Raw genomic sequence first — 25,698 nt, 5'->3', positions numbered from 1 at the left:
CACAGCCGCATTATGGGACACACGCAAACCCCTTTAGGTTACTCCTAGCTAGCTCAGGAAGTTAGAATGGTAGCAGCACAGTGACCTAGGAGAGAGGTTTTAGTTTGCTTCTGAAAACACCCTGGACTTCTGCAAAGTTGCTGGGCTGAGTTTTAAGATGGTTTCTGGCTCTCTGCAATACGGAAGTCCCAACCTAGCAAAGTTATCCTTAATGAGGGACAGGGAGTTATCCACTTGCCACCTGGAGCTTCAGGGCTCGGATTTGGGGGAAGGTCACCCTCCCAGGCACAGGTGAGCATGTCACCCAACCAGAAGCCAAGCACTGTCCCCAAATCCTAGAGAGCCATTTTGAAAAGGTCTGGGGACAGGAAATGCTGAAAAGAACATGGAAAAAAAAAAAAGACCAGTGTTTGCCGGTGGTCCCTAAAGGGCTCCAGATCCAACCCGAGGTCTGTTCAGTCAACGAGTTCAAGAGGGCCCGCAGGGCAACTGCCCACCCGCTCCTAAAAGACGGCAAGACGCTGACAGCCTGTCTGCCAGGAGCCAGGCTTCCCTTCCAGACCACTGAGCTTGCTTCCCCCCAGTGAAAGGCTCTTGTATCACCACGTTTACCTTCGAAGGGCGTTTGCTCTGCACATTCCTGAAGAAGGTGGTCTTGGCGGTGAAGAAGCAGTCCTCCAGTTCCTCCTCCAGGCTACAGTACCCACTGCTCATGCTGCTGTCCACCGTCACCTAGCCCCGAGCCCCGGCCGGCGGCAGCGAGCGCATCTGCTGGGGGCTCGGGGTGCGGCGCAGGGAGGCGGGGACCCTTCCCCAGGCGGCCGCGGCGCGAGCTTCCAGACCCGCCGCCCAGAGAGTCCGCTACCCGGCCGGGCGGACCCGGCGCCGGCCGCCTCGCCTTTCACGCTGCGGCCCGAGGGGCTCAGGCGGCGGGGTAGCCTGTCCCCCGGAGGCGGCCAGAGCCGGACGCCGCGCGGCGCGCCTCGCTCTGCGACTCACCGGGCATCTGCGCCTCGGCGCCCTCCGCGCCCGCGCCCGCTCCACCCCGCGCCGAGCCCTCCTCGCGCGGCCCCCGCCTCCGCGCCGCTCCTGCCCCTCGCGCTGCGCAGAGGGGTTCGGAAGCCACTTCCTCTCGCAAGGTTCCTCCAGGCCCCGGCGGTCGCCACGCCCCTCCCGGTCCTCCCGCCCCAGGCCTGCGCGTCCCCACCCGCACTGGACCACACCGGCAAGTGGACCCGGGGCATCCCCAGAGTCAGAGCAGGGATGCCGGGCGGGAATGCACTGGGACGGACCCGAGGGAGAAAATGCCCTCTGTGCTGTCTCCATCCTCCTGGTCGCAGCTCCTTCTCCTCCCCCAGGACGGCCGCAGCTCCAAGGCTCACGCTGTCGCGCCTCCCTTCCCCCATCCTCTGCCTCCCCCACCCGCTCATTCCCCATTCCCTGGGTGAAGGAGCCAGGCCCCTCGGAGTGGTTAGAGAAGTGACTGCAGAAGAAGAAAATCAATATCTGGTCTGCCTGGAGAAGCAGCAATATTTTAACTCGGAAATGCCAGAAGAAACTGCAGGCCCCCCCAACCTCCAAGCGTATGCAAATGAGATGCAAAGTTACAGCAATCTGCAGAGTAAGCAGGCCCTTCCACCCACCCCAGGAACTTGCCCCCAGGAAGCCTCAGGTTTCTAAAGGCGCCTGCAGACACCACCCAGGTTACTAGTGCGTTTAATTCCGGGCGGGGAGGGGCGGGGTCTGGCCGAGAGGGGTCTTTGCCAGATGTGTCATCCTCATCGAGGACAGCTCAGTTACATTTCTCCATTAGAACTGGGTGGAGGGGCACTGGACCAGGGCTGAGTCCTTCGAGTCCTTCTTCTGCAGTAGTTACTCCGCGTGCTGGTGATTTCCATGCAGTCTGTCATTTCCCAACAGCCTCGGGACAGAGATTATTATTCCCTTTTTACAGGTGAGGAAACTGAAGCTCAGAGTCACACTGGTAGGACAAGTGTGCCGGGACTCAGACCCGGGTCCTTGCAGTCCTGGGGCCTGTGCTCTTAGTCAGATGGGACTGATGCATTGTGCGTGCTGCCGTCTTTCAGCAGAGAGGGGCTTGGAGTCCCGGGAAAAGAAAACAAGCCTTCAGACCCTAGCAACACCAGGGGGGTAATGCTAGTGGAGGCTGATGGCCTGGGGACCCCTGGGGGCCCTGGAAACTCCCAGAGAGTGGCTGAGAGGGGTTATCGACTTTTCCAAGTCTGTGTCTCCTGTAGTTGCAAAAAGCATCCAGTCTTAGGGCACAAGCTGGGTAAGGGGCTAGACTCAGCCCCCAGACTGCAAGCTGCCAGCTCCATTTTAAGCTCTGGCTACTTTTGCAAGGAACCCTCTTCTTCCCACTCAAATTCGTCAGTGCTCAGGATGGTTTCAACTGCAGCCCAATTTGGCTCCATCCTCCCACACAGTCTTTTTTCCAGAAGCCGGCGAGTGCCTGGCAGGCATGAACAGGAGCTAGCTGAGAGCCTGCGCGGTGGCCCGCTGACCTGCCCAGCTCCAGGGATGGTCAGTACCAGTAGCTGCCTCCACAGCCTCGAGATAAGAAGTGGAAGTAACCAGGTGGGGAGAGGGGCTGGGGTGAGCTACCGGGTGTTTCCAGGGAAGAACTCAGCATTAGTGGGGTCGAAAGTAGGTTTTGGAGCAATATGCTCTTCAAATGAATATTTTAAAGACTGTTTTGTTGGGTGAGGCTTCCCTGATAGCTCATTTGGTAAAAGAATCTACCTGTAATGCAGGAGACCCCGGTTCAATTCCTGGGTTGGGAAGATCTGCTGGAGAAGGGATAGGCTACCCACTCCAGTATTCTTGGCTTCCCTGGTGGCTCAGATGGTAAAGAATCTGCCCGCAATGCGGGAGACCTGGGTTCAATCCCTGGGTTGGGAAGATACTCTGGAGAAGGGAAAGGCTACCTACTCCAGTATTCTGACCTGGAGAATTCCACGGATGGCATAGTCCATGGGGTCACAAAGAGTTGGACACAAATGAGCGACTTTCACTTTCACTTTGTTGGGGGGTGGTTTATCCCAGAGACTATGGTCTAGGGAAAGGAAGCTGGTTTTGGCCTCACCAGCACCTCCAAGGCCAATGTCAGGATGATGAATCCTGCAGGGAGTGGGGCTCAGGATGACCCCTGGGCCATCAGCAACAGCCTACCTGCTTTGTCTAGCCAGTGAAAGAACACATGTTTCCTTATAAAAGGAACCTCCTTGCTCAGTGGGAATTCAATATTTAAAGGAAAAACAGGCCCTAGATTCTCGGGCCACACTGTGTCCTTGGAGTACACACTGACCTCTGCAGAGCAGCTGCAGCACTACACATTCAAAATGTACAATCTTAAAATACAGCAAATAACAAGCTTTTTGAACCACAAGCCAAAGTACCCCAGGAGTCAGTGTGAGTCTCTGCTTGTGAGCAGCACACTAGGTGCCAGATCCACTTAGGAAAAGGCCTGAGTGACACTGTGTTCTTTTAGGGTGCCGCTCCCTGCCAGTTCAAATATTATGAAAATTGATGTCTGAATAGGGCTTTTCAAAGTCCCTTCACCTCATCACTTGGGTTGCTCTGCAACCCTGATAGGTTTTACCCCCATTTCACAGATGAGGAAACCGAGGGAAGTGATATGTTCCATCATAGCTCATGAGATATTTTCAAAGCCTAGTTAGTGTCTGTATGTCTACCCCACTCCACCTGTCAATGAGTCTAGGCCTGGAAGGAAGCCAAGCAAAGCAGAGATGGTGCTGGTGAGGACCCTGGGACTCTTCTGAAGCCAGCAAAGATCACATGTGATACAAGAAGTTGGCCAGCCTCCAGGAGGAAAAATCCAGACGGAAGCTCCATAGTCCCAAAGGGAGGAAGACTGGATTCCTTTCAGAGTCCAGTCACCCTGTCTGCACCTCCTCCCTGTGAATAATCAACAGTGGTGACGACCTGGCCAGGGGGAGGGGAGAAGGCAGCAGGAAGAGCCTAGGTAACAGTGCTTCATGCTTCTGGAAGTGAACGCGCCAAGGGTAGAACTAGCTCTTCTTGTCCCTGGTCCCAGGAAGAGGAGTCTGGATCTGAAGCTGCAGCATCCAGAGCCCCAGAGCAATGATGGCATCGCTGTTGGCAGATTCAGAAAGCCCCACTGAAGTGGTGGATAAGTGATTTCCCTGTCTCGGAGTGTCAGATAATGAAAGACATCATTTGAAACTTTCTTCCTCTCTCAAATGCCATTCTGACACGAGGCCAGATCCCTTGTCAAATCCACCCTGTGGGTCTGTGTTCCAGGAAAGCTGTGGTGCAAAAATGGAAGCCAGGGGGCTGGTATTCCAGGCCAGCTCCAGCTCTAGCTTGCTGTGGGATCTTAAGCAACTTTGGACCTCAGGTCTCCTCATCCAGGACCAATGGAGGGGTCCAGAGATCAGGTTTGGGGCCTCATGAGTGACAAACATATTCAGAGGCCAAAAACCAGGTGAGGTGTCAACCCACCCCTGAAACCGTTTGGAGTGATCATTAGCCGCCTTGTGCAGGGGCTGTCCTAGTAACTTTATGTGCTTCATTTCATTTAATCCCTACAACAAACTGGAGAGGAAGCTACAGTTCAATATCTCTACAGATTGGAAGAGGAGGTTCTGGCAGGTCGAGTAACCTGCACACAGTCAGACATGCTAGTTCCCGGTGGAGCCAAATCAGCCCAGGTGTTCTGACTCTAGACCCAGGCCCTTGAATGCATTGAGCAAGTAAGTACACACAGAGCATGCAGAAGCTATCCCCCAACCGCTCTCAGAACAGTCACCCTGCCTGACACTGGAGTCTGTCGCAGACAAGTCAGGAGCTGCTTTCTCAGTCTGCCTATGACCCTGTCTTCCCTTTGGCTCACTGGGGTTTTCCAGAGTTCACTGAGTGTTTCCTCCACCCCCTCTCCGTGTGTTCACGCTGTCCCTGGGAGCTGAGTCTAGGCCAATGGCATCAACCACACTTGACTTGTCTCATGATGTCCTGTCCCCCAGGTAATCCAGATGGATGCCTTCACCAGGTACCCAGCCCTCCCCACTATGGCCTCACTCTCAACAGGGCCAAACGGAGCTGATTATTGGGGGCCTCACCCTCCCCCTGCTCCCCCTCCTTTAGAATTTCCTATCTTGATGGATGCCATTAACACAGATTATTGCAAAGCCTTCCAATAATGTCCTTTGTTCCCATCTTGACTCCTCCAAACTCCCCACTGTCTTGTTGCCAAAGGTACCATCTAGACCGAGATCTGATCAGGGATTTTATGATCCGATCATAGAATCTTCCCATTCAGACGTCAACTAATAATTATTGAGTAAGTACTGAGGATCAAGACTTAGTATCAAGCTTATTCACTTATTCAACAAATAATTACTGAGCACTTTCTACATGGCAGGCACTAGACTGGTGTTCTGAGGAACACATAGCCCTTGCTTTCTCCTAACAGCCAGTCTAAGCAACATGAAATAAGATGTCATATTGGAGCTACCGAGCTCTCATATACTTCATTCTTGCAGTTAATCCCCCAGACATGGAACAATGGACCGGTTCAGAATTGGGAAAGGAGTACATCAAGGCTGTATATTGTCACAGCCGCGTAGGAACCTACTTTACAGATGAGTGAAATGAGACTCAGGATGGCGAATTTGCCCAAAACCAAAGAGCAAATAAATAGTGGGATCAGATTTCAAACCCAGAGCCTTCGTGTCTGACAATTTTCCACCACAGCTGTCCTCCAGTGGCGCCCCAGTGCCTACAACAATATCCTAAACTCCAGAGCAGGTCCTTCAAGGCCCTTCACAGCAAGTGCCCAGCCACACTCAGGCGTCCCTCCTGACAGGCACACACGTGTGCGCATGTCCGCAGCAGCCGCCCTCCCCTCTCGTGGCCTTGTGCTCGGGTTCCTCTGCCCGTCAGGGTCCTCCTCTGTCCACCCACCTCCTGACACACGTTCACCGCCCACGACCACACCTGCCCCACCTTCCCAGCGCCTCTCGGAAGCAGCCTTTCTCAGATGCCCTCCCTGGGGGTGAACCTTACTGCCACCCCATGTCCTGAGAGCAGCATTTGACAGCATTAGACTGTGAGCTCAGCTTCCCCCGGTGACTTCCTGTTGTGAGAGGTATGCGGCTGAACACCACTGAGGCTGACTCACAGCAGAGTCAGTTTTCCGGGGCTCCTAGCCCTCTCCACGCTTGGCGTGCTGGGCTGTCAGGCTGCCAGCTTCGCTAGGGCCCTAACACACACCCCAAAGGCAGTTAGATCAGCCCAGACTAAGAGGCGGAGGCCTTGGAGGGCTGTTGCTGGGTCTGAGGCAGGCCTGGGGAGTTGGCCTTCTAGCTGCCCTCCTTTAGGGTAACTGGAGAATCATAAAAGATGTTTCTGACCAACAATCCCATCCCTTACGTGATCTCTTCAGTCCTCCAGGAGCCAGGGCAACGTGGTCACAGATACGAGATGTGTGAACAACTCTTGCACTACTGCATGTAGAGAGAAAGGCTTGTTGCCTCCTTAGGGCCTCAGGACGAGCTGACCCAGCCAGAGGTCATCTCAGACACCTACTGGTTCTAGGCTGGGAGGAGTGGGTGGGGCTGTGAGGGGCACATCTCCAGCGCTTAAGCATTTCTAGAGAAGCAAGGGCTAGAGCTCTGGCTCTACTTGTCGCCAGGATATCAAGAGCCTCCTGGTTGGGAAGCCATTCCCATTGTCTGATCAGAACTGAGCTCCCCTGGGCCATCAGACAGGCCTTAGGGTGGCTCCTGTTAGAGGCAGCTGTTGAGTGGAGTGAAATCACTGACAACTTTGGCCAGCACTTCTGGTTTCTAGAGCGTGGAGGGAAATGTGTGGTGGGGGGTGGCTGGGGACTGGCCCCTTCCTTTGGCACCTGTGGATGGGCCAGGAACAAATGAAATAAAATAGAATTGTAAAATGTATTCGATTAATCCAAAAGAAGGAAGAAAAGGAAACAAAGAACAAATAGGGCGAATAGAAAACAAACAGCAAGATGACAGACTTCAAATCAATATCCACATTAAATGCAAATGAACTAAATAAGTCAAAGAGCAGAGATGATCCAATTGGATTAAGTAAAACAAGATTCAACTACTTGCTTTCTGTAAGACATGACCTTTAAATATAAACGCACAAATAGCCTAAAGTAAGAGGATGGATAAAGAAATACCATGCTAATGGTAATCAAAAGAACGCCGCAGTGGCTATATCAACATCAGACAAAGTCGATTTCAGAACAAAGAATACTGCCAAAGATAAAGAAGTTTATTTCATAATGAAAAGGGTCAATTAATCCAGAGACTGTAATAATGTTAAGTGTTTACGCACTGAATAATGGAGCTTCAAAGTACAAGATAGGATTGGAAGAAGTGGCCAAATCTACAATTAGAGTTGGAGATTTCCACACCCCTCTCTCAATAATTGATAAAAGAAGCAGACAGAGCACATGGTGTGCCTCAACAAATGTTAGCTAACGTTGGTATCACAATTCAGCCTGATAAACCTTTAGAGCATTTCAGAGGAGACCCAGGACCAGAATCCCTGGAGAGGCGTACACGCATCTATCGGGAGTGCTCCGTAGGGAGCCGCAGCCTCTGCAGAGGCAGACCCGGTCCCCGCGGGTCTTCCCTTCCGGCTCCGTGGCTCCCCCGTGTGGCGGCTCTGGGTTCGGCGTGTGGCGCGGGGCTGGGGGCTGGGGCATCCTCCTGAAGGGTTCGGAGAGGCGAGCCCTCGGCAGGGGCAGGCAGGGAGACGGAGGTGCGGCCGCGGAGACAGGACAGGGCCTGGAGGCAGGAAGCCCGGCTCTCCAGACCAGCTGGGTCACCGCTCCGCGGCTGCGGGGACCGCGGGAGGCGATTGCAGCGGGCGCCCCGCGAGGGGAGGCCCGCGGGGGGCTGCGGGGGCCGGGCGCGGGGGCCACGCGGAGAAAGGCCGGGCGGCCCGACCGGGAGGGCTGAAAGGCCAGCCAGCCAGCCCGCCCCTTGGTGAAGGCGGACAGGGTCTTGAGTCCTTTTATCAACAGAGCAGAGCAATGAGAGGCCGCAAAGAAGGGGATAATCGTGTCTTGTAGCGAGAGTGCCCAGAAAACCACAAAACCATAGTGTCCTGGTTTTATGTCCGGGAGAAAAATTCATCTTTCTGGTATTGTGGAGAGTAGGAAGAGCCAGACCGTGAAGGGTTTTGTGTGCTAATCCAGACTCAGACTGATTTTGAGGGTAATAGGAAGCTGCCAAGGGCTTCCATCACAGGGTGACCTGATAAAGAAATCCAGTAAGGCTGTTGAAGGCACCAGAGGCGGCCCTGGAGTGTTACCTGGTGATACCAAGATGCTTTCACCTACATCTTCTCACTGGAGCCACAGAACTGCCATTGCTTAGAGGAGAAACCTGAGGCTCGAAGCTAAGAGGCTTGTGCTGGTCACACGTCCACAATGTCATCTGCACAGTCTGAATTAGAACCGAGCTCTCCTGTCATCCAGGTCAAGGGTCTTTAAGAAAATAGGTATTACCTTTTAAAAATATTTCACTAGAACTATCTGGACAGCATCGGGTTATTCAAACAACCCTGAAGCAAACAGCAGAAGTCAAGGGTTCTCTCACTCTACCGGGTCACCCCCCACCCCCTCCCAAGGTGAAATCTCTTCCAGCAGTTTGTCGGGTGCCCTGCAGGCCCTCACTCTCACACACATTTACACATACACACACACATACAAGGTACAAATGGACTGTCTTGTATGTACCACTGAGGGGCTTGTCTCTGCTGGCACTATCCCTTGTCAGTACACGCAGATCCATCCCTCCTTTGGAAAAGCACAAGGGTCTCAGTGCCAGTGGCTGGACCCAATTCGCTGGTATTCGGGCACTGGCTGAGCAGAGAGCAGCCTCTGCTGCCCACTGAGGGTACCGGAAAGGACTTTAAAACAATGCCTGGCTCTGTCATTACATGTGGAAGGAATCTGAGACAGTCCTTAGGCATACTGCTTTTTTAGAGATTATTAATTACGTGTGTCAGGAAAAAAAGTCCTAAGTACATCAATGGTGATTCAAGGACTGAAACTTTTTCCTCTAACATAAGTTTAAGTTTAATAAAAGAAATCTATTTGGAGAGGAAGAGTAAGTAAATAGCAGCGCAGGTGGACTCTTGGTGTGGCCAGAGTCCTCAGTGTGGAAAGTGCCTGGGGGAGGTTTGGGAACTGCAGCGGGCAGGGCTGGACTTGCAGATGGGGACTGAGAGCCTTGTTTGTGAATCCTGCTCCTGGGCCCTGGGGTGCCACCAGGAGTGGGGGAGTCTGGGCCCGATGGGCATGAGATTCCATCGCTGGCCGCGAGAGTCCTGAGCAGGAGGGAGGGTGCTGCTGTTTTTGTCTTGTTGCTTGTGCCTTCCACGTGCCGAGGAAAGGGGCAGCGAAGGCCGGGCACAGAGCTGCCACGTCCCTCTGGGCAGCAGCAGGTCCTGGTAAGAATCAGCAGCTATGGGCAAGGGCTTCCGCTCTCGGGAAGGCGTGGAAAGAACCAAGCCAAACCAGCAGAGGTCTCACTTCGTCCCGAGGGCACTGGGGAGCCCCTGGGGTTTTCTTCATCACAGGGGTGATGGGGTAAGAGCAACTTTAGCACCACATGAAGGGTAAAGTCTTTGGGGCATGCCCCCAAATAAGGGAACTGCAGCAGTTTTGGCAAAGTATTGTGATCTTCAGCTGATGGCAACCCCGTCCTCTAGGAAATAGCCTTAAACTGAAGAGGGGATCTGGGCGGACTTGAAGGGATTTGCTTGGTCAGCAAAGGGTGCCCAAGAGAAAAGCCAGACATCCCAGACACTGGAGATCTCCAAGGAGAGACTGACAAAGGCACGGGCAGCTCGCAGCCACGCCTCCTCTGTTTCTCCTCCTGGGAGAGACGTGCACAACCCACAAGCCTCCTGAGTGCAGCTGGGCACTAAGCCCGTGCCTGCCCCATAAACACCCGCCCCGTCTTCCCCTCTCCCCACCTCTGTCTGGCATGGCAGAGAGAAGACAGCCTGAACCTTGGGATTACTGCTTTCCAAAGGTTGAGGCCAAACACTTATCGACAGGATGATCTCAACTGTGTTTTGAAAAATGTATGAATGTACAGGAAGAAAATGTAAAAATCTTAACGAACAGTGGTTCCTTCTGGATGGAGGAAGATCAATGATTTTTCTTTTCCTTCAACAGCAGAGCGGAGAAATGCCACTAGGCCAAGACTTCCTAACAGTCTTGTGTGCCTCCAAACTGGCAGAGCTCTGATCGGGGCCCAGCAACAAATCCCCTCCCCGCCTCCTGAAAATGGCACTCGAACATTTGGGTAGCTCAGACCAGGTGACGAGGTCAAGGTGAACGCAAAGCTCCATCCTGGTATGCAACAGAAAATCGAGCCAAGGCGGAAATCAGCACAAACAGGCTTTTTAGAAAAGGTGAGCGAGGCTGGAGCAGGGCCCAGGTTTTATTGATAGAAGGCTAGGTGCTGGCCCAGTTGTGCTGAAGCATGCAGCCAGGCCTGTCCAAGGCAAACACTGCAGCCCAACCCAGCCGGCCCCGGAGCAAACCCCACTGAGCAAACCCCACTCCAGGCTGGCTGCCATGGGGGCTGCTCGGCACCCACGAGGGGCTCTTGGCTCCTTCTGTATTTTTGTGGTGGTTCTGCTCTAGACACAGCCCTGATTCAGCTTGCCAGAAAATTCCAAGGTTGACACGTCTCCCCAACAGAAGGAGGGGAGTCATTCTCCTCCCAAATACTCACACTTGGAAACACCTGCTCACTGTTGAAATTCTGAGGATGAGACAGGCATCCAGCAAACTCCAGGCCCTGCTCTGGGGCTTCCTGCCTCCCTCCCCCCTCCTGGCACTTGAGAGTGTTGGCTAAGTGGGGCTTAGTTTGGGTTTCTCAGACTGCACTGTTCACATTTGGGTCTAATGATTCTTTGTTGTGCGGGGGGTGGTGTGGGGGGCTTTCCTGTGCAAATGGAATCATTTAGCAGCATCCCAGGCCTCTGCCTACTGTGCCTACTCTCCTCCAAGCTGTGTCCGCTAAAAATGTCTCCAGTCACTGCCCACGACCCGGCGGAGAGGGGAGGACAAAACCACCCCCATTTGAGACCTGTTGCTCCAGAGGGAGAAACAGAGACCCAAAGTAGAAACCCAGGATGTAGTGGGCTGGGCAGGCTCGAGGGGAACAGAAAGAAGACAGACTTGGAAGTTCCCAGTGGAAAAGAATGGGGGAAATAGTCTAAATAAGAAATTTAGGAGACCTTGCTCTACGGTGCGCTGTGTAACTTCCCTCCCCCACCTTCTAAAGAAAGTCTCCCGCAAAAGTCTGTGTCATTCACCAGGGACTGGGGATCAGGCTTCTCTCCCTTCCTTTTCTCGCCCTGGACGGGGCACGGCCCTCCCGAGAGGTCTGGTTACACGCAGACTCCGGTACAGACAGCTCCAATTCTAGAGCGCGTGGAGGATGTGCGAAAGTTTTCTTCTCATACTAAATACATGAGTTACTGGAATCTGCTTAGGAATGGGACATTCCTCCACGATGAATGAAGTTGATCCAAATGCATTACTTGTCCCTTCGTTTTTTAAAAAGATAACTTTATTTTTTTGCGGCCATGCTGGGTCTTCACTGCGGTGCTAACTGTTCTCTAGCTACGGCGAGCGGCGGCTACTCTCTAGGTGGACTGCGTCTCACTGCCGTGGCTTCTCTTGTGCAGCACGGGCTCCAGTGCACGTGAGCGTCAGTGGTTGTGGCTCCCGGGCTCCAGAGCACAGGCTCTATAGCTGTGGTGTACCGGCTTAGTTGCTTCGCTACATGTGGGATCTTCCTGGATCAAGGATCAAACCCGTGTCTCCTACATCGGCAGGCGGATTCTTTACCACTGAGCCACCAGGTGTCCTTTCTTATGGGCAACTTCCAATCAGCAGTATCTTAACACATTTTTAACCAGGGACAGGTCTAACTCAAGGACGTTTGTAAGCTCTGCAGCATTAGTATGCTCATCTATTGAAACAAATACCTTAGAGGGTTTCAAAATAATCACCTTGCACTGATTCATTACAACATGGTCAAGAGGAGGGACTGCTATACAACTGTCACCAGGTATTGGGACATCCAGATAAATAAACCCTTTGTTATATAAACAATGTGCATGCATGCTAAGTTGCTTGTTGTGTTCAACTCTGTGCGACCCTGTGGACCAGAGCCCGCCAAGCTCTTCTATCCATGGGATTCTCCAGGCGAGAATAATGGAACGGGTTGCCATGCCTTCCTCCAGGGGATCTTCCTGACCCAGGGATGGAACCTAAATCTCTTACATCTCCTGCATTGGCAGGCAGGTTCTTTACCACTAGCACCACCTGGGAAGCCCCATATGAGCTATGGACCACACTGTAATCTAGTGACCCAGAGAGCTGAGGGCCTGCATCACTGATCTTGTCAATAGTGCATTTTGCAGGCAAAGGGCATATCTTTATCTTCTGTGATACAGCCAGCCTGCCCCACCCACTACGCCTCGATGGCAACTGAAAAGTGAGACTCACTCAGTCCTGTCCAAATCTGTGACCCCATGGACTATACAGTGCACGGCATTCTCCAGGCCAGAATACCGGAGTGGGTAGCCTTCCCTTCTCCAGGGGATCTTCTGAACCCAGGGATCGAACCCAGGTCTCCGCATTGCAGGCGGATTCTTTACCAGCTGAGCCACAAGGGAAGCCCAAGAATACTGGAGCGGGTAGCCTTTCCCTTCTCCAGGGGATCTTCCCAACCCAGGGATGGAACCCAAGTCTTCCGCATTGCAGGCGGGTTCTTTACCACCAGCTTTACTGGTAAAAGGTGACAGGCAGTTTTCCTTCTGAAAATTTTTGATGATCTACACCGATTCTTCATATCAATGAACTGGTTTTTTCCAATGCCAGGAAGCCTTAGACAGGCAACAGCAGTGAGATGGGGCAATGAATCACAGCTCTTCTCACTGTTCAGAATGTCCTCCATAATCCCAGGTTAATATGGACACGGAGTTATCCTCGGGGCCTCTGCCGTGATATCCAATGAATGGTAGGGGTACATACAGCATGAGACGGTCTTGACTGTATCCTCCACATAGTACGTGCGTTCGTCCTTCTTGACGTGTTTAAGTTACTTCCATATTGCCACTGGTTGCAGACAGTGTACAGGACAACCTCCTTCTCATACTCTGTGAATTTCCAAGACACTACATCACATGGGATGGCAGCTTGTTCTAGGAGTATTTGTGCTGAGTGCAGAACTCCACAGCTCTGTTCGTGATGCCGGAGCCTGGGTGGGTGGTGCCCGGGACTGAGATTGGGACGACACCTCCCACCGGCCCACTGTCACAGGGTGGACGGCGGGCTGCCCCACGGCTCAGGCTCCCGGTGTCTCAGTTCAGCCCAGGCCACGGGGCGTGGGAGTGGTGGAGAAGGGAGGCCAGGTGCCTTGGTGTCTGCAAGGTTCTCCCAGAGACACAGACTTTTAGAACCAATTTAATATCATTTTAATAAAAATACACATCATATTGGCTTCTTGTACTGCTTTCCCAGTGGGAGGAAAGGCCTGGGGAATAGCTAGCAGGAGGGAGGCTGGTAGCACCCATGGGTGGACCCGGTGACTGAACGTTGTTGAGCAGGTACATCATGGCTAGAAAAAGCACGTGTGGGTGGTGAGTCTGGGGACCTGGGACTGGCCCCCAGTTCCCCAGGCCCACTCGTATTCTCTTGAGGAAACCGCCAGTCATTCAGCATCTGTGTAGTCTCTCACGGCACCCAGGGCTTTCCCCTCAGAAAACAGGGATTTATTTAAAGTGCTGCTCCTACTTGACTGTATCACTAAGTCCCCAGCATTCCTGGGCTTGGCACATGGTCTACATTCAAAACATATTTGTTAAATAAATAAATAGATGACGTGCTGGGACACTCCTTACTTCCTTGACCAACAACCTTCGACTCATACACTAAGGCTTAGAGGAAATGTCACCTCCTCTGGGAAGTATTCCCTGATTTCTCCCAACAGAAACAACCGCACCTCCCTGTGCACTGTATACTCAGAACACTTGGTTCATATTTTTACTGAAACATGTATCACAGTATACTATTTGGTTGTATTTTGCCTCCCTTGCCAGAATGTAAGCTCTATGAGGACAAAAACTGTAACAGATCATTTATTATCCCCACTCTTACCAGCGGTTGGCACATAGCAGATAAATCAATGTGTGTTCAATGCAAGAATTAAAAACAAGGCTCTCCTGTCTCCCTCCCAAAGGCTTGCCATCAAAGGTCGAATACATCCTGGTTCAAGTGCCTCGGCAAAGCCCAGAATCAAGAACTGCTTTGGGCATCAACTTCCTGGTCCTCTGACACAGGGAAACAACACTTGTGCAGTCCCTCTGAAGCTGGCCTGGTCTGGCTGGCTGGCTGGCTGGCAGGACAATGCACTAAGAAGCCTCAGCGCCAGCACCCCCGCTACCCCAGGGCTACGAGACTTCAGAGGACCCTCAGGAGCTTTCCCTGGGACTCCTGCCCCCACCCATACCGCACCCTATGGCTGGAGTCCTAGGACAAGGCAGGGTCTGTGCCTGGGTGGACTACAGGGCACTTTACAAGAGCAGCAGCCTTCCCTGCGCCTTCCACCTTGTTCCATGCCCCCAGCCCCTTGGCAAGGGGCGTGCCACCCTGAGATTTATCACAAGAAGCATATCCTTGGTCTCTGTTTCTGGCACAGAGCTCCAAAAACCCTTAGAACTTCCTAAGTACAGAGAGCAAGAAAGATGTTTCCTATGTTGATGAGGTGACTTTGGACCCCACCTAAGGATCAGGCTCATTGGCAGGAGAACTACCAAGCGTTAGAGGATAGGAACTTTCCCTCCCCGCCCCCAGGCCTCCGGGGAGTGGGGAGGGGCTGGAGGATGAATTGATCAGTCATGTCTGTGTAATGAAGCCGCCATAAAACCCCGAAAGGATGGGGCTGGAGAGCTGGGTGGGTGAACACGGGGAGGTGCAGAGAGAGCAGGGCTGGGAGAGGGCATGGAAGCTCTGCGTCCCTCCTGCCTACCTTGTTGTCTGTATCTCTTCGATCAGGATGTTCCCCGTTACATCCGTTTATAATAAACTGGTAATCTAGTGGGCAAAAATGCCTCTGAGTTCTGTGAGCTGCAGTAGCAAAGTAACTGAGCCCCAGGCGGGGGCTGTGGAAACCTGTATCTGTAGCCAGTGGGTGAGGGGCACAGGTGACAGCACGGCCTCCTGATCAGTGTCTGGAGTGGTGGGGAGGGGGCAGAAAGTGCCAGAATGGAGCTGAGTTGTAGGACACTCAGTGCAGCGGAGGATTGCTTTGGTGGTGTAGCCACCCGCCCCCCACCCCATCAGAACTGGGTGAAGACTCTGAGTGTGCCGTGGACCTCATCCGGCGAGAATGGGACCCCGACATCTGGCGAACATGGAACACTCGTGCACCTCCCACTTACCAGAGCTCGTGGGGGTGAGGGGAGCCCGGACCCCTCAGAGGTCAAACCCCGCGGTCCGTGCTGCCTACCTGGCTGAAGGTCACAGCGAGGGTGCTCTCTGGAGACGGTCTGTCCCGGGAGGCGCCGTCCTGCTGAGTGCAGTCCAGCTGGATCAGGCTGCGGCACTCCGGGTGGCAGGTGAATTTACAGTCTGGAGGGAGAGAACCGCAGGGGGATTAGCGGCCAGAGAAACGCCCTGGGGGCAGCATGCGGCTCCCAGAGGGAAGGGCACTCAGGAGCGAAGGGAGAACCCCGGGGGGAATGTCGGCTCCCCACGCCACCGTGCTCGTGGAGGTGAGGGGGCGCTTTACAGCTCGCAGACCGCTCCCAACTCTGCTCTTGCGTGTGGCCCTGCGGCCGCTATGACCGCTGCTTTACAGACGGGAAACCGGGGCCAGGGGGCTTTGGTGACTTTCTCTTAGGTCATCTGCCTTCAGGTTGGCGCTCTTTCTAGTAATTTCTGTTAGTCGTCAGGGGATCCCGGCGGAAGGACCTAACTTTCTGGGCCTCGTTTTGCCGTCTGTAGAGTACAGGTACTAACTGCCCCACTCAGCGCACAAGGATGTTTGTAGTTACAGGGGAGGTCTTAACAAATCAAAGGTGCCTCCGGGGACAAAGGCCTTATCATCAACGGGAAGGGCTGTCACCCGTCTCTGACCCTACCGCATCTAGAAGTGTGTCAGCTCCTCTAACCCAGCCGACACAGCCCACGGGCAGCATCCCAAACTAGGCGCCTCGGGGGAAACCTCACCTTTATTTCCTAAACAACCTTCACTTTTACGGAAGTGAGACGCAACACCCAGAGTTGAGAAGAGCGTAGGGGAACACCTTCGAGATAGGGAAGCTGAGGCTCAGAGAGGTAAAGCGAGGTGCCCAACGACACGCAGATCACTGGCCGAGCCGCAGCTGCCTCTCTGGAACCTCCTGGGCAGAAAGGAGGTGAAGCTGAAGAGGGCAGGAGGCAGCGAGGCTGGGATCAGTGAGGGAAGGGGGGTGTATGGAGGATGGGAGCGAAGCAGGACGGCAGCAAGAGAAGAGAGCAGTGCCCCGAACTGAGGCTGGCTCCCCCAGACGGGCAGTGCCCCGATCTGAGGCTGGCTCCCCCAGACGAGCAGTGCCCCGATCTGAGGCTGGCTCCCCCAGACGGGCAGTGCCCCGATCTGAGGCTGGCTCCCCCAGACGGGCAGTGCCCCGATCTGAGGCTGGCTCCCCCAGACGAGCAGTGCCCCGATCTGAGGCTGGCTCCCCCTGACGAGCAGTGCCCCGATCTGAGGCGGGCTCCCCCAGACGGGCAGTGCCCCGATCTGAGGCTGGCTCCCCGAGACGGGCAGTGCCCCGATCTGAGGCTGGCTCCCCCAGACGAGCAGTGGCCCGACCTGAGGCTGGCTCCCCCAGACGAGCAGTGGCCTGACCTGAGGCTGGCTCCCCCAGACGGGCAGTGCCCCGATCTGAGGCTGGCTCCCCCAGACGAGCAGTGGCCTGACCTGAGGCTGGCTCCCCCAGACGGGCAGTGGCCTGACCTGAGGCTGGCTCCCCCAGACGGGCAGTGCCCCGATCTGAGGCTGGCTCCCCCAGACGGGCAGTGCCCCGATCTGAGGCTGGCTCCCCCAGACGGGCAGTGGCCTGACCTGAGGCTGGCTCCCCCAGACGGGCAGTGCCCCGATCTGAGGCTGGCTCCCCGAGACGAGCAGTGGCCTGATCTGAGGCTGGCTCCCACAGAATCCGCTGGGCCTGCTGGCGTCACCCGTCCTGCAGGTGCCGCAGCTCAGCGGGAAGGCGGGGAGGCTGGGGAGGCGGCCACGGTGCCTGTGAGAAGCCTGCCCGATGGTGATGGGGGTGTGTGGCAGAGGGGGATGGCAGCCTGGGCCCGTCTGGGTAACCTGGGGACGAGGAAAACTTCTGATTGATGAGGGCTCAGCCTCCTTCCTTTCAACAAGCTCCAGAATCTTGGCACATGTGGACTGCCTTCCTTTAAAAAAAATTATTAAGGACTTGTGTGGTTGTGCTGGATCTTACGTGCGGCACTCAGGGTCTTCCTCACGTCCTGTGGATGTTTTGAGGCATGCAGACTCTCTAGGTACGGCCTGCCGGCTTCAGTAGTCGCGGCACACATCCCAGGGATGCGGGATCCTCGTCCCCCAGCCGGGGATTGAACCCACGTCCCCTGCACTGCAAGGAGGGCTCCTAACTGCTGGGCCACCAGGGGAGTCCTTGGACCGTCTTCCTAAAGCTGATGAAGCGCTCTGCCTGGGGCTGGTGGTGGAGGTGGGTCTTTTCTCCCCAGGCTCTCGGCAGGGGGCGGGGTGGGGTTCCAGTGAGACCACCACTGTCTTCAAGCCACCACCTTCTCTTCTGTCCCCAAAGATGAGCGCAGGGACCACCCTCCTTGAACAGTTTCTGCTGTTGATGCCACAGCGTAGTACCTGGGCATTCCAGAACTCTGCCGCCTTCTGACTGCACGCTCTGAAGTCCCGAGCACCCTCCGCGATGGTGCTCCGGAGCCCTGCTGCTCGCCTCCCCCGTGCCCGCAGCCAGACCCACTGTGACGCCTCCTCCTTCAGAGCCCACCCAGGCCTTCCCGGCCTTCCTCCGGGGCAGCGGTCCCGCCTGCGCAGGGGCTGCGTGGGGCCAGCTCGGAGCCACGCACCACAGCCCTCCCAGCGCCGCCTTGCATTCTTGGGCCCCCGGAGGATTCCTGCCCACTGTGAAGACAACCTCACCCCCGGCAGGGTGGAAGGCAGCGGGGAGGGTGTGCAGGCCGAGTCTCCGCTGCCTGCGGTGCCCAGAAATGCCAGGGCTTCGATAAGGGAGTCCCGAGGCCAGAGCCCACAGAGAAGCCATGCTCCGGCTCTGCTCCCGGGACACACCTTGCGGCTCCAGGCGGGCTCAGAGCCTGAAGGATGCTCCGGGGCTGCCAGCCGGTGGGAGCCTGCCCGCTCTGCCCTGAGGGAGGGCTGCCCCTGGCTCCCAAAGGTGAGAACATCTGGACAGAGGACGCCGTCCTGCAGTCTCTTCTTTCAACCTTGCCTGCCAGCTCGGGCACTCTGCGTCCACCTGCGCACCTGTCTCTCCACCGCTGTCTGTCTCTCACTGACACGCACGCACACATGCTCTGAAAAGAGCACCAATCTGATGCCGAGCTGGACAGAGCCAGGGGACAGAAGAGTCCAGGAGGAGTGGTTCAGGATTTTATAAAAAGCCCACTTGAATACCAATGAGTCTGTCCCATCAGACCATGTGATCACAGACCGGAGCAAAACCACCACAGCACGTCTTGATATTTCCTGGCACCTGGAAACACTAAGCCCAGCGCCAGCAGAGATGAAGTCAGAGGCCTCAGGCCCTTCTCCGCACCAGAAGCGGACCCCGCCAGCCACAGCCAGCAGCCGGCAGGCCCCCGGGGCTCTGAGTGCAGACAGTCATGAGGCTGCAAAGGCAGGGCCGTGTTCCACTGGGACCCAGCGCTTCAGCCCTCTTTCCCCGCAGACAGAAGGAAAGATGGAGACGCGCCCCCAGAGGGGCCCTTCTCCAAGGAGGGGCCCATGTGTCCGGATGGGGAAGGGCTCCTGGGGCCGCCCTCAGACCCAGGCCGTGCTGGATTCCTTGCTGCTCTAACAAAGCGCCACCAGCCAGGTGGCTTAGAACTGAAATTTATATCTCCCAGTGCTGGAGGCTAGCAGTCTGAAAGCAAGTTGTCAGGAGAGTCGCACTCCTGAAGACTGCGGAGGATCCTTCCTTGCCTCTCCCGGCTTCTGGAAGTGCGCTGGCAAGACCTCCGGCGCCCCTTGGCCTGTAGCTGCAGGACTGCGCTCTGCCTCTGTCCGAGTCCAACCTCCTTCCGTTTCCCCAGAGCACAGGACCGGTCCTGAGGGCCTGCTGTCCCCGTGGGCTGTGTCTGCACGTGGTCACCGTCACGTGACGCCAGTCGTCCTGGGTTAGGGGCCTCTCCTATTGCAGCACGACCTCTTCCTGTGCTGTGCTCGGTCGTGTCCGACTCTGTGCGACCCCATGGACTGTAGCCCACCAGGCCCCTCTGTCCATGGGGATGCACCAGCAAGAATACTGGAGTGGGCTGCCACGCCCTCCTCCAGGAGGTCTTCCTGACCCAGGGATTGAACCTGGGTCTCCCACACTGCAGGCAGATTCTTTACCATCTGAGCTAGACCTCTTCCTAACTAACTACGCTTGCTACTACCTTCTTTCCAAACAAGTTCACATTCTGACATACTGGGATGAGAGCTTCAACATGTTTGTAGGGGTGGGGGATATAATTCAACCCATAACACAAACCCTGGGCAGAATTAAGAACCCAGAGCCCTCAGTCTCAAACAGAGGGGGTTCCTCATAGACCCCAGAGGTCATAGGCAGCCTGGCAGAGGAAGGAGGAGGTGGAGAGCTGAGCCAAGGCCGGCACCTCCGCCACCTCCACTGGCTCCTGGCCTTCTGGGTCCCTGAAGGTCACACTAAAGGCAACGTCCCCAGCAAGGGGGTCAGGTCCAGAGGCCATGGCAAGCTAGTCCCAAGATGCATCTTTCTTCCACTTTAGCCCAGAGGAGGTGAACTCTGCCTGGAACATTTTAGAGATTGTTTTCCAAGATGCAAAAGCTACAAACCTCCCTTTAGTTCCCAGGGTTGCCAAAGTTGGTTCTTGCCTGACCCCAGTTGCCAAATGCACACACACACAGAGGCACACAGACAGACACACACACACACAGAGGCACACACACACAGAAACACACACACACAGAGGCACACACACAGACACACACACACACAGAGGCACACACACACAGAGGCACACACACAGACACACACACACACAGAGGCACACAGGCCTACAAAGAGGCTAATTTTTCTCAACCAGATGCATTCTGTTGATAAGGAACCCATCAGGCCCTTTCACCCCTGGCTTGTAAGCAAGATCTCAAGACAGCAGGGAGCTGCTCCGCTTCACTCTCCCTCCCCCAGCCGGAGCTGGGATGTGGGGTGAGGGCGGGCAGGCTCCCAGGACTCAGAGCCTGGTTACAGCACGCCCACAGGCCTCCCAGCGGTCACTCCCAGGTCAGTGAAGAGCAGCTTCTCACCCCATGACCAGAGCCACTTCCGAGGCCCATGGGGAGGCATAGCAGCCTCTGTGTCCAGGAGCTCCGTGTCCATCCGCTGGGTACCCCAGGCCTTCCTGGACAAGGTCAGCCTCGGAACAAACTAACCACTTCCCGCATTCTCCTGGGGACCTGTCCTGTGCTATGGGGAAATGGAAAGAGGGTGGACTTAGAGCAAGTACCTGCTTTACAGTGCTGCTAAGAGCATTAAATGAGGTAATTACGTAAACCATGACACAACACCTGACGCAAACTAAGAGATCGATGAATATTAACTATTTTTATTAAGTGGTTAAAACCCAAGCCGGCCTCCCCAGTGGCCACGGCCCCGGGCATCCGCATCCCGGAAGCCCGCCTGTGTTCCTGGCGTCAGTGTCACTGACCTCCCCCCAGACCCACTGTGTCCTGACACAAAGGCCCGGGCGCATCCTCACGTGTAGCTGCGTGACTCTTCGTGACCTGCCAGGCTCCTCTGTCCATGGATTCTCCAGGCAAGAATACTGGATGTGTTGCCATGCCCTCCTCCAGGGGATCTTCCCAACCCAGGGACTGAACCCCACCTCCAGCACTGGCAGGCAGGTTCTTTACCACGGAGCCACCTGAGAAGTCCCTCAGACCGCCACTGTGCCCCCTTCCCAGGCTGAGCAGGGGAGACCCCAGCCTCAACCCCCGCACAGGCGAGGCGCCAGCTGCGCACAGAGCCTGGAGACGGGCAGCCCTCCCCACCCCGGGGAGGCACCTCTGCCTGCCTGGGCTGTCTCTCCTCCCTGCATTCCTACCCAGCCCCTCCAATATATGAACTTCTAAAATCCGGCTTCAGTTTCAGAAGAGATAGTTGCTAATCAAAGCTGATAACTTTTAGTATTAAAGAGAATGTGGGTACATGAGAAGGTTCTTGCCTTCTTGGTGGTACCAGTTTCCTGCAGGAATATGCATTTCAGTTCAGTTCAGTTCAGTCACTCAGTCGTGTCCGACCCCATGAATCACAGCACGCCAGGCCTCCCTGTCCATCACCAACTCCCGGAGTTCACTCAAACTCATGTCCATCGAGTCGGTGATGCCATCCAGCCATCTCATTCTCTGTCATCCCCTTCTCCCGCCCCCAATCACTCCCAGCATCAGAGTCTTTTCCAGTGAGTCAACTTGTCGCATGAGGTGGCCAAAGTATTGGAATTTCAGCTTTAGCATCAGTCCTTCCAATGAATTTCTGTCTCTAAATATGTCTCCACAAAAAGGTTCATCACACAGTTGTTCATGGCAACAAAATACTAGAAATACCCCATATCCATGTACAGGGGGCCAGTTACAGTTACATTTTAAAATGAAATACTATTTAGCCATTACGTAAGATGATGTAGATTCATATTGATCAGTTTGGAAAGAGGTCCACAAGCATATCACTGAAAGAGAAAAAAGGTTCTGCTTTATGGTCCTGGTTATATAAAAACACACACATACCTACACACACATATGCACAGAGAGAAATCTGGAAGGTGATATGTTTGGGTCTCAGTGATCTGAGTAATGAGATTTCAAGTGTTTTTCCTCTTTATAGTTCCTAAATTTTGTTTTTGAATTTTTTAAATTGAATCTATATTCTTTACTAACGGAAAACATACCACCAAAAAATGAACAAAGAAAACTCCTGGACCCAGCCACCATTACTCACCACCTCCAATGCGCCAGACACCGCCCAGACAAGCTTCACACTATCAATACTACGCATGCGTGATACGTTTCTACCCCATCAGACTTTATCCTTTAGGGCAGTGTCAGGTTCGCAGCAAAACTGAGCGGAAGTATATAGCGAGTTCCAGAGTTCCCGAGTTCCCGCTGCCCCCAGACATACACAGCCTCCCCTCACTGACATCCGCCGCCCGCGTGGCACCCGGGTTACAGCGGATGAGCCCTGCTGAGTGGTCGCTGTCAGTCCGAGTCCACCACCGACGTCGGGGGCTGCTCCTGGGGCTGCGCCTCCCGCGGGTTTGGTCAAATGGATAGCGACCTGCACCCACAGCGTCTCAGGGCGTAGTTTCACCGCCCTAAGTATCTCTGTGCTCTGCCTGCCCATCCCTTCCTCCTCGCTAATCCTCGGTAACCACTGATTTGTTTTTACTGCCTCCGTCGTCTTGTCTTTTCCAGAATGTCCCACACACTCCACAGCCTTTTCACGGCTTTTTTCACTGAGCAATATGCATCTAAGGTACCTCCATGTCTTCTCATCTCTTTTAAATTCTGAGTGTTCATCATCTGGATGGACCGCGGTTTCTTTCGCCATTCACCTATGAAGGACATCCTGGCTGCCTCCAAGGGCTGGCGGCATGGGTAAAGCTGCTGCAAACATGTGCATGTGGGTTTTCACGTGGACGCGAGTTTCCACTGTTCTACTCCTGTTTTAGTGGAGAAGGGAATGGCAACCACTCCAGCACTCTCGCCTAGAGAATCCCATGGATGGAGGAGACTGGTAGGCCGCAGTCCATGGGGTCGCAAAGAGCCGGACACAAGTGAGCGACTTCACTTTCTTTCTATAGTTCCTTTTGGAGAAGGAAATGGCAACCACTCCAGGGTTCTTGCCTGGAGAATCCCATGGACAGGGGGGCCTGGTGCGCTACAGTCTATGGGGTTGCAAAGAGCTGGACACGACTAAGCAACTAACACACACACTCCTATTTTAGAGATGAGGAAACTGAGCTGTGGAGAGGTTAAGAGACTTATTGAGACCCTTGTGGCTAGTGAGTGGTAGAACTGGGGGTGGAAATCCATCACACCTTGCTGCTTTCCAGTAGCCCTACTTTCTGGTAAACTGTCCCCTCCACTTGCCCTTGGCCCTCCCTACTCCACACTACTTGACGCCAGGGCTGGGCTTCATCAGGGATGCGGGTTAGGGTGACCCAAGGCCAGAAGAGAGCTTGGGGTCCAGTGATGTGGGCAAGGGGTGCTTCTTCCTCTGCCCTGGGAGGTAACAGCAAGAACGCCCCGCTCCAAGGCCTCTGCCTTGTCCTGGGAAGTGCCAGTTCACGGCTCGAGGCCCAGCCCAGCCGGGCCACTGGGCCTGGGAGAACCTGCTCCGGCCTGCTTCTGCATCCACAGTCCCTTCATCCCTGGGAGATTAGGAGCTACTGGGGCAACAGCCAGAAATCCTGGCACTGAGTTCCTCGTCGGGTACCAGAGAGGCCAGCTCCTCAGTCACGGTCAAGCCCCGCAAGCAGTGGACTCCCCGCCCTCCCCGTTCAGAGTCGCAGGCTCTGCAGCTCCGCTTCCTGTGACACCCAAACAGAGCCAAGCGCCACATCGCGTGCGAAGATAAGGGTGGCAGAAGAGCGGCCGGCAGTGGACACAGGCCCGGAGCACCAAAGTGCACCCGCTCAGCAGCTGTAAGTCAGACATCCTCAGGCCAGCCACGTGGCCCCAGTGTGAACGATAGAGGTCCTTGAGAAAGGGTGAGCAGAGCAAAACACTCAACCAGTTTTGAAGTACACAAAATCTGGCCTCCAGCGCCACACAGATCAGGGTCTGAGCACAAGCTCTGCTTCTAATTGGTTATGAGATGTCACAGTTTCCTCATCTGCACAGTGGAAGTAATGATACCCTCCTTTCCAGAAGCTTTGTTGCCAAAATTAGAGTGTGTAAAGCACCCCACAGTGCCCGCACATAGCAGATGCCCAACAGACAGCAGCTGTCACTTGCAACAAAGGGACTCCTGAGCCTGGGAACCAGGCTTCCTGTTGACCCAATGCATGATGCAGGTGTGTGCACGCCTGCGTGCTAAGTTGCTTCAGTTGTGTCTGACTCTGTGATCCTATGGACTGTAGTCCATCAGGCTCCTCTGTCCCTGGGATTTCCCAGGCAAGCAAACTGGAGTGGGTTGCCATGCCCTCCTCCAGGGGATCTTCCCAACCCAAGGATCGAACCCAGATCTACGTCTCCTGCACTGGCAGGCAGGTTGCCAGTCCTCAAATCTCTCAGTTTGGGGTCCTCATCCAATGTATTAAGTAAGAAAAATCATGCAAATTTCCTGTCCCTTAAGTTCCTCCTACCTGCCCCACCTCCCTCCAGCACTGCTTCTGGTGGCCCAGGGAGTGAGGCAGAGTCAGGAGAGGGTGGGTAGTGCCAGACAGAGGGGAGAGAGAGGCGGATGGATCTGTCAGCCTTGGAGGTCGGGGGCCACTGCCAGAATCAACACAGTCTCTACATTTTTCATACTCCTGGTTGAACATCTCGTGAGGCTGGCAGCAAGAAATGGAAACTCCCCACTCCTGGGGTCAAGCCTCCAGCTCAGGATATCTGCATCTTCACGTTTCCAGGAAGAAACAGGAACCCCAGTCCCCTCAAGGCCATACAATGCTGTTCCTTGTTTCAGAGGACAGGCCACCGCCGAAGGCACCCAGCACCCCTGACCCCAGCCTGGAGGGCCTGGAGATGCACAGCTGCCTTCTCACACCACACAGCCCAGCTACACACACACACACACACACACAACCACCCTACAGGCTCACACACACACACACACACACACACAACCACCCTACAGGCTGTGCTGGAATGCAAGCCAGGAAGCCAAAAGGGAGGGCGGTGTCGTGGTAGGCTTGGCCTGGAAGTCAGGCCGGTGTCCTGGGTCAGAGATGCCAGCCCTCCCACGGACAGGAGACGCAGGCGGCTGTCTGCACTGGGATGTTGTTAAAGAGCCATGAGGGAATGCTCCTGAACACGCTGAAGTCTGGATTGGATGTTGAGTCTCCACGTAAAATGGGGGTTGGGATGAGCGGGCTTCGTGGAAAGCAAGGCCCCGGGTCAGGCAGGTCAAGGGAGTGAAGGCACCGGGGGTGATGCGAGGAACCTGGGATGAGTTGAGGGCACGATGCCACCTCAAGACCCCGGGCCACCCCCTCCTGCCAAGTGACGTGCTGAGGGCGTGTGCGGCAGGGCTGGAGGGGTGACGTGTGGACTCTCAAGCCACCCTTCTGTACTGAAGGGAAAGGCGAAACGTTTCACTGAGTTGTTGCTCAGGAGCCAAAGCAGATATTCACAATTCTTCCCCAGG

General features: G+C 55.0%; 1 protein-coding gene across 1 annotated transcript in view; it reads right to left on the bottom strand.

The window, feature by feature from the left end:
- The window catches only part of RASSF5 (Ras association domain family member 5), a 75,324-nt gene that overhangs the window by 32,515 nt on the left and 17,111 nt on the right, over window positions 1–25,698 (bottom strand). The window contains exon 2 of the mRNA XM_055419989.2: window positions 15,585–15,706. Coding sequence (XP_055275964.1) covers window positions 15,585–15,706 — 122 coding nt within the window. The remainder of the gene's footprint in view (window positions 1–15,584; window positions 15,707–25,698) is intronic.

This window comes from Moschus berezovskii, chromosome 17 (genome assembly GCF_049115385.1).
Source record: "Moschus berezovskii isolate FMDL1 chromosome 17, NW_MosBer_1.0, whole genome shotgun sequence".
Classification (NCBI taxonomy): domain Eukaryota; kingdom Metazoa; phylum Chordata; class Mammalia; order Artiodactyla; family Moschidae; genus Moschus; species Moschus berezovskii.
The sequence above is the reverse complement of the archived record's forward strand: the minus strand, read 5'-3'. Positions and strand labels throughout refer to the sequence as shown.